The sequence below is a fragment of the Mus caroli genome, unplaced genomic scaffold (genome assembly GCF_900094665.2).
Source record: "Mus caroli unplaced genomic scaffold, CAROLI_EIJ_v1.1 scaffold_8497_1, whole genome shotgun sequence".
Classification (NCBI taxonomy): domain Eukaryota; kingdom Metazoa; phylum Chordata; class Mammalia; order Rodentia; family Muridae; genus Mus; species Mus caroli.
Genome location: NW_018389524.1, coordinates 37,929 through 47,099, shown reverse-complemented (window position 1 = coordinate 47,099; position 9,171 = coordinate 37,929). Strand labels below are relative to the sequence as shown.

The following is a 9,171-nucleotide window of genomic DNA, read 5'->3' as shown; positions in this document are numbered from 1 at the left end:
CTAAAGCAATCTATAGATTCAATACAATCCCCATCAAAATTCCAAATCATTCCTTCATAGAGTTAGAAAGAGCAATTCTCAAATTCATTTGGAATAACAAAATACCCAGGATAGCTCAAACTATTCTCAATAATAAAAGAATTTCTGGGGAATCACCATCCCTGACCTCAAGCTGAACTACAGAGCAATAGTGATAAAAACTGCACTGTATTTGTACACAGACATGCAGGTAGATCAATGGAATACAATTAAAGACCCAGAAATGAACCATAGGGTCACTTGATCTTTGACAAAGGTGCTAAAACTTTCCAGTGGAAAAAGGACAGCATTTTCAACAAATGGTGCTGGTTCAACTGGAGGTCAACATGAAGAATAATGGAAATTGGTCCATTCTAATCTCACTGTAAAAAAACTCAAGTCCAAGTGGATCAAGGATCTCCACATAAAACCACATAAACTGAACCTCATAAACCTCCACATAAAACTGAAACCAATAGAAAAGGAAGTGGGGGAGATCCTTGAGGACATGGGCACAGGGGAAATTTTCCTGAATAGATCACTAATATCTTATGTTGTAAGATCAAGTATAACATCATTACAAATGGGACCTCATAAAATTGCAAATCTTCCTTAAGGCAAAGGACACTGTCAATAGGACTAAAGAGCAATCCACACATAGGGAAAAGATCTTTTCCAGTCCTACATCTGACACAGGGATAATATCTGATATTTACAAAGATCCCAAGAAATTAGACTCCAGAGAACCAAATAACCCTTTTAAAATGGGGTACAAATCTAGAGAATTTTTAGCTGAAGAATATCAAATGGCTAAGAAACACCTAAAGGAATGTTCAACATCCTTAGTCTTCAGGGAAATGCAAATCAAAACAACATCTAGATTTCACCTTACACCAGTTAGAATAGGTACGATCAAAACTCAGGTGATAGCAGATTCTGGTGAGGATGTGGAGAAAGAGAAATACTCCTCCATTGCTGGTGGAATTTCAAGTTGGTATAGTCACTCTGGAAATCTTTCTGGGGCTTCCTCAGAAAATTGGACATAGTACTACCAGAGGACCCACCTATACCACTCTTGGGCATATACCCAGAAGATTCTCCAACAGGTAATAAGGACACATGCTCCACTATGTTTATAATAACCTGAATCTGGAAAGAACCCAGATAACCCTCAACAGAGGAATGGATACCGAAATTGTAGTAGATTTACACAATGGAATACTACTCAACTATTAAAAACAATGACTTCATGAAATTCACAATTGATGGATCTAGAAATTATCATCCTGAGTGAGGTAACTCAATCACCATACAGCACATATCATATATACTCAAATGGATTTTAGGCAAAATGCATGGAATACCCAAAATACAACTCACAGAACACATGAAGCTCAAGAGGAAGGAAGACAAACGAGTGTATACTTCAGTTCTACTTCAAAGGGGAAACAAAATAATCAAGGAAAATAGAGGGTCTGAGTTACTTGGAAGGAAGAGAAGGGTGTGGGGGTGAAAAGATGAGCAGATTCACTTATTGGAAGAGATTGAGATGTATATAGTGTCAGGAAGTTGAACAGAGTTGTGTAGCAATGGTGGATGGGGAACTGGGGGTAGCATTCAGAAAGTCTCAGATGCCAGGAAAGAAAGAGGCTTCCAGGAACCTATAGGGATGACAGTAGCTGAAATAGCCCAAAAAGGAGATGGACAACCTATAGAGATGGTATCAAGAGGTCAGGGATGGTCCTCCTGTTGTGGGATGGGGCCACCCACCTATCTCCAAAATTTTAACCCAGAATTGGTCTTTGTAAATGAAATACAGTGACAAAGAGTGGAGCAGAGACTGAAGGAAAGGCCATCCAGAAACTGCCCTACCTGGGTATCCATTCCACATCCAGATACCAAACCCAGACACTATTGCAGAAGCCAAGAAGTGCTTGCTGACAGCAACCTTATATAGCTGTCTCCTGAGAGGCTCTGCCAGATCCTGACCAATACAGATGGGAATGCTCACAACCAACCATCAGACTGAGCCCAAGGATTCCAATGTAGGAATCATGGGAAAGACTGATGTAGCCACCAGTGTTACTGGGTTCCTGAAAGGAAAGCTGGGGATGGATGGGAAGGATGGTGAGAGAAATAACAAGCCAAGACAAAGTTCTCTGATCAAGGCTCAAAACTTTAATGCCTGTCCCTGAATATATGTCTGAAACCCCAAGGACCTATCCCTTTGTTTTTTGTGGGGTTTGTTGCTTGTTTCAGCTGGATTGAGTTGCAAAGTCAGCTCTTCAGCAGCTCAGTGTGCAGGCAGTTCTCAGTTCTCTGTTAGGAAGACATAAATATAGCAAGGCCAGACTGCTGGCTCTAGTGCCTGAGGAGGTTTGTCTAGCCAACTCAAGGCTGGGGAAGGGCACAGAATGAATGAGCTGAAGGGTCTTTATCTTGCATCAGTGGGAGAGGAAGCACTTAGTTGCTTGAAAGTTTGATGCCCCAGTGTCGAGGAATGCTAGGTCAGTCAGGCAAGAGTGGATAGGTGAGTCGGGGAGCACCCTCATAGAAGCAGGGTAATGGGGGATGTGATAGGGGGCTTGCAGTGGGGAATCCGGGAAAAGTGGTAACATTTGAAATGCAAATAAATAAAATATCCAATTTTTAAAAAAGAATGGGTTTATTTGGTCTTTCAGAGGGTTAGATTATATGAAAGCAGAAAGAAGGCAGCAGGTGGAAGTCTTGGTCGCTGGAGCAGAAGCTCAGGGCTCACATGTCATATTGTATGTAAGATGTTTGTATATATATATATATATATATATATATATATATATATATATATATGTGTGTGTGTGTGTGTGTGTGTGTGTGTGTATGATTGTATATATGTGTTCTATGTGTGTGCTTAACTGGAATTATAAATGTCTGAGAGTCATCACATGAATGCTTCCAGTGACTCAAACCTGAGTATTTTAAAAGAGAAGTGATTTTTAACTACTGAGTTGAGTCTCCAGTCCCAAACCTTTCTTTTTAAAATATTTCTCCTTTTTCCTTTCCGCCATTCCTTCTCTCCTCTCTGCATTTCTCTGTCTGTCTGTCTGTCTGTCTGTCTGTCTGTCTGCCTGTCTCGCTGTTGTTGAATTTATTTCAGGAGGTTGACTCCCAAATCTGTATGATACTTTCAACTGTCACTAGGTGATGATGCAGATGATATCAAAGTTTTGGGGAACAGTCAGGGTTTCTGGGGGCAAGGTTCAAAGAAACTCAGTTGGCCTCTTAAGGAAGTGTTTAGGCCAACAGGCCACTAGGCAGATGACATTCCTTACCAATAGACAATGGGCACCAGATTTCACAGCCAACTGCACACACTTGGAATGGGCTAAGCAGACTGATGTTGTACACAGAGAAAGACCCAACCTTGTTTCATCCACCTCTACTTTCTGCTGAGCTAGACCCACTGCTGTGATAGAGAAGCCTGTGCAGAAGTTGGTGCCTTATTTAATGGATACTTGCAAACATTCCCTGATGCCCAGTTATTTCAAGATACTTTATTTCCACAATGGGTCACAACATAAACTTTTGGCATATTCTGCAAATGTATGAGCTACAAATGCTTACTCCACAGCTGAGCGTCACACATTAGTATCATGTCTGAAGAGTGAATAAAAATCCATACAAGACAAATATTCAAAGTTATCACAGGAACACAGTAAGTGTGACCCCCCATCTCCTAGTCTTACATACTGCATTGATGCCAACACTACTCTTACAAAGACATTCCAAACTAGCATTAATTAAGTTAAATGGTCCCCCCCAGATGCCTTAATTCAAGCTAAACTTGCAGACAAGAGCTACAAGAATGGCATGTGCACATTGATACTAGCAGAAACACAGGCTGCAGGGTAATGGTCCATCCCATTCTCCTGGGCACAAGACATAGGCAGAGTGCCAACATAGTGTTCCTCCACTTCCCGCAGGAAGCCATACTTTGGATCTGCTTCATGAGGTGTCACATTGGCGACAATGTTTGGCTTCTGAAATCCATTCAAAGTAGAAGCAGCAGCAATTGTGTATTCACCCATGTTCTCAAACAGCATCCAATCACCCACATGCATTTCAGGCAGGTTACAGTGCTCAACGATTGGATCAAGGCCATCACATGTTGGCTCCCAGATACTTCTCATCTGGCTTGGGTCTCTTCTGCAGCAGGGCCTTCACAGGTGCATGATCATAAAGAATGCAGTTAAATGATCCGTACACTCCATCATTCACATATTTCATGAAGGTTTGCTCATCTTCATCGTCAGAGCAGGTTGGCTCCTTCTACCTTTTTTTGGGGGGGGGAGGCAATGATGTTGACTGCGAGTATGAAAGCTGAGCATAGTATCTGCCTGACTCAGCTGTGATTCTCAAACCGGAGTCTGATGGGAAGTGCTTGTCCAGAGCTTGGTTGATCACACTGGTGATCTCTTCAAATTAGAGCTTGTGTCTTCAAATGCAGGAAAGCCACCACCAATATCAAGCAGACACATGCTGAAACCAACTTCTGTTCCCGTGTCAAATACACAGTGGGCATCTGACACTGCCTTCATGAAGGTCTCAGGGTCAATACCTCCACTGCACACATGGAAGCTGACACCAATGACGTCAATATTTAGCTCTTTTGCCCATTTCAGGAGGAGCCTGCTGGTTTTGAATGTGGCACCAGACTTAACACTGAGGTGACAAACTGTTTTGGAATCATCTGTGACAATCCGCAAAAACAACTTTGTCTTTCGATGTGCTCTGACACATTCATCAATTCAATTTCACAGTCAAAAGTCATCGTATGGACTCCATTACTGGCAGCATACTTGATTTGAGACACTTGTTTACAACAAAGCCTTGCATAGGTAATCCTCTCTGGAGGCACCTGAAGCCCCGCACCAACTGTATTTCAGTCTTGCTTGCACAGTCAAATCCTGTCCCAATAGCAGCTAGGGTGCTCACTATGGCTCTGTGTTCCTTACACTTGACTGCATAAAAGGGAGTAACACGGGGAAGAGCTTTTAGCCACCTCAGATGCTTCTTTAGAATGTCTCCGAGGTCCACAACATAGAAAGAAGAGACTTCATTTGTTATTTTGGGTTCAGAATGCCCTCAGCAGTAAAGCCATCATCGAGGATAGAGCAGTCAAACTTTTCCTTAGTAAAGCTGCTCATTGTTCTCCATGTGCCTACAGGAAACCTAGAGATGGAATTTAATTATAGCCAGCTCCTCACAAGGCCAACATATCCAAGAACTATGAATGCTGACTCCTTGAAGTGGTGGAAACATTCACAGCACAGAGGCACGCCTGGCTGGACCCATAGAGGCGCTGAATCCTGAAGAGCACCTAGCTGTCTGCTGCTTCATCATGTCTACTGACCCAAGGTGGCGCCAAGTTGGTGGCTGAGGGAGAACTGTGGTGGTGGCTGCAGGAACTGACCTCCACATTTATCTTACTGCCCTACTCAATATCCCATCTCCTCTCCATCCTTTTTCTTTCTTTCCTCTCCCCTCCTCTTCACCTTTCACTTCTTTTTCCTTTCTCCTTTTTAACTTCCCTTTTCTTTCTACTTTTGCTGTTGCTGTTGTAAAGGATTTATTGTTTCCTCATGACTGAACCAAAGGTTGTTGTACTATTATTGTTGTAAAACACATCTGTTGATTTTTTATTAATTAATTAACTGATTAATTAATTAATTTTGTTTACACTTCATGTTTTATTCAACCCCTCCTTCCTCCTACTGTTCTACATACCATATCTCCTTCCCACACCCCTGTCTCCACATGGATGCCTCCACCTTCCATGCCACCTGACTTCTAATCTCCCGAGGGCGTCTAGTCTCTTGAGGATTAGGTGCATCATTTCTGAATGGATACAAATCCAGCAGTCTTCTTCTTTATGTGTGTTGGTGGCCTCATATCAACTGGTATATGCTGCCTGTTTGGTGATTTAGTGTTTGAGAGATCTCAGGGGTCCAGATTAATTGAGACTGTTGGACCTCCTCAGCATCTTTCAGTCTTTCCCTGATTCAACATCAGGGGTCGTTGTTTCTGTCAATTGGTTGGGTGCAAATATTAGCATCTAACTCAGCTGCTTATTGGGTCTTCTGGAATGCAGTCATGCTAGGTCCCTTTCTGTGAGTGCTACATAGCCTCAGTGATAGTGTCAGGCCTTGGGACCTCTCCTTGAGCTGCATTCCACTTTGGGCCTATTGCTGGACCCTTTTTTCCTTCAGACTCCCCTCCATATCTATCCCTGTAATTCTTTCAGACAGGAACAAATATTGGTCAGAGTTGTGAGTGTGAAATGGCACCCCCTTCCCTCATTTGATGCCCTGTCTTCCTGCTGGAGGTGGGTTCTATAAGTTCCCTCTTCCTACTGTCAGGCACTTCATCCCTTTGAGTCCTGAGAGTCTCTCACCTTCCAGGTCTCTGGTGCATTCTGGAGGGTCCTCCCAACCTGCTATCTCCCGAGGTTGCCTACTTCTATTCTTTATGCTGGCCCTCAGTGCTTCAGCCCTTTTCCCTCACCCAATATCTGATTTTGATGGAAGCCTGTCATGAGAACATCTATACACTTGTGGTTTCAGAGCTTTAAATTTGTCCTTAAGCTTTTATTTTGCTTCCTTCCCAGTGATTACTTCCTGTCTTCGGTAGTACTTTTGACGGTTTATGTAACCTGGATACTCTCAAACAGCTGTGTAACTTACTTCATTATTTGATGACTACTTTGCATAGATCCCTAGAGGCCAGCACAGCTGCCCATGATTTATAAACCAGGTCTTTGCAGTGAGATCTGAAATACATCAGACCAGCATGGGCATCAAGATGGAGTCTCATACTCAGGTTTTTTTATTCGTGTTGCTCTGGTTATCTGGTGAGACATTTGAAAGTATTATAACATCTTAAAAGTGATTTATTTAAATAGCTACTTCCTATAGGAAGCCAATATTAGGCAGACAATGCCATTAAATAAGACATTTTTTATTCTAACATTTGTATCATGAAGTCTTTGTATATGTAANTGTATACTCATTATCTATTTCTGTTTGCAGGTGTTGATGGAGACATTGTNATGACCCAGTCTCAAAAATTCATGTCCACATCAGTAGGAGAGAGGGTCAGCATCCCTTGCAAGGCCAGTCAGAATGTGGGTACTGCTGTAGCCTGGTATCAACAGAAAGCAGGGCAGTCTCTTGAACTGCTGATCTATGGGGCATCCAACCGGTACACTGGAGTCCCTGATCGCTTCACAGGNAGTGGATCTGGGACAGATTTCACTCTCATCATCAGCAATGTGCAGTCTGAAGACATGACAGATTATTTCTGTGAGCAACGTTACAGCTATCCTCTCACAGTGCTTCAGCCTCCTACATAAACCTCCTCTGAGATTCTAACCAGCTGCCCGCACTACACATCCCTAGACTTACACACTTCCCCTCTGCCTGCAGCTGCTATGCCTGTCTGTTGCAAAGTTTGGTAGAAAATTAATGAACAGATCCTTTGACTTGGAAGGTCTTTATGGCAAAAAAAGAAGTAAAGACATTTATATCTTTATTTTTTTAATTCTCATGCTCAAATTCTGTGTATTGAACATAACAAATTTACCTTTTCTATGTGACATACACATTTGCCCTCTGACATGCACACACACACACACACACACACACACACACACACACACACACACATGCACATACCTATACACACACAGGGTTTTATGAATCTATAAAAATCTAGGATACAGTAAATAGCTATTTAGCTATTTTCTATAGGAAGCCAGTATTAGGCAGACAATGCCATTAGATAAGACATTTTGGATTCTAACGTTTGCATCATGATATCTTTGTATATGTAAGTGTATACACATTATCTATTTCTGTTTGCAGGTGTTGATGAAGACATTGTGAAAACCCAGTCTCATAAATTCATATCCATCAGTAGGAGACAGGGTCAGCATCACCTGCAAGGCCAGTCAGAATGTGGGTACTGCTGTAGCCTGGTATCAACAGAAACCAGTGCACTCTCCTAAAGCACTGATTTACTGGGCATCCAACTGGTACACTGGAGTCCCTGATCGCTTCACAGGCAGTGGATCTGGAGAAAACACGATGTTTGAATTGTTAACAACATATCTGATCTCAGCTTACTATTCTTAGGCCACATCTGCCTGTGCTGTCTTCTCACATACTTCCCAATGTGGAGACTGTGATACCGTATCCTACACGGCACTACACTAATGGTAAACATGATTTTGTATCATGGGAATCAAGTTTGTTTTTCTTTTCTTTTTTTTTTTTTTTTCTGAGACAGGTTTTCTCTGTATATCCCTAGCTGTCCTGGATCTCACTTTGTAGACCAGGCTGGCCTCGAACTCAGAAATCTGCCTGCCTCTACCTCCCAAGTGCTGGGATTAAAGGCATATGACGCCATGCCCAGCTTGTTTTTCTGTCTTATAATAATTAACAGTGTTTGATACTTGTTGAGGGTAATACTTTGTACATCAATAAAACAATATGTTAGCTAATCTCAAACATGCATTAATTAAAAATTAATTGAAAACTTATTTTGTTCTCGTTATTTATTTTTGAGAGAAGGTATCATGGCCTGTTAAACTGGGGAGTGGATTTTGATCTCACAAAATTCCACCTACCTCTTCCTAAGCACTGTGATCAATGGTATGGGCCATCACACTTAGTCTTGAGCACCATTTTGACTTGCAGAGATAGAAGAGGGTTGCAAATAGTTATTTGAGAACTTCAAATATCTTTCCTTAATTTGCATGTGAATAGGCTCTCCCTGGATTGCTTTCTGTGCCCACTTCTATAGCATGAGCATAGATGTGTCAGGTGTATCTGAGGAAAATAACTGGCTTGCATGGTTTGTGCTAAGTATGTTGTTTCTTCACTGTGACAAGGCACTTTGACAAAGAGAGGATCATTTATTTTAGCTCACAGTTTCAGTCCATGTTAGTTTGGATTCACTGCTGCATGTTAAAGGTGAGGTGGAATATCATGGAGGAAGTGGATGGCAGGAAAGTGATGTTCACCTCATCATACCAGGAAATCAGAGAGGGAGAAGGGGCCAAGGACAAGCCATATTATCTCCCTCTCCCTCTCCCTCTCCCTCTCCCTCTCCCTC

The 9,171-nt window shown here is 42.1% G+C and overlaps 1 pseudogene and 1 gene segment (V, D, J or C); one reads left to right on the top strand and one right to left on the bottom strand.

Moving 5' to 3' along the window:
* Positions 1-3,854: 3,854 nt before the first annotated feature.
* On the bottom strand, positions 3,855-5,204 carry LOC110288147 (annotated as a pseudogene).
* Positions 5,205-6,837: 1,633 nt separating this feature from the next.
* Positions 6,838-7,408, top strand: LOC110288146. The segment is given in 2 exon segments: positions 6,838-6,907; positions 7,086-7,408. Coding segments are annotated over 2 exon segments (384 nt in total).
* Positions 7,409-9,171: the final 1,763 nt, after the last annotated feature.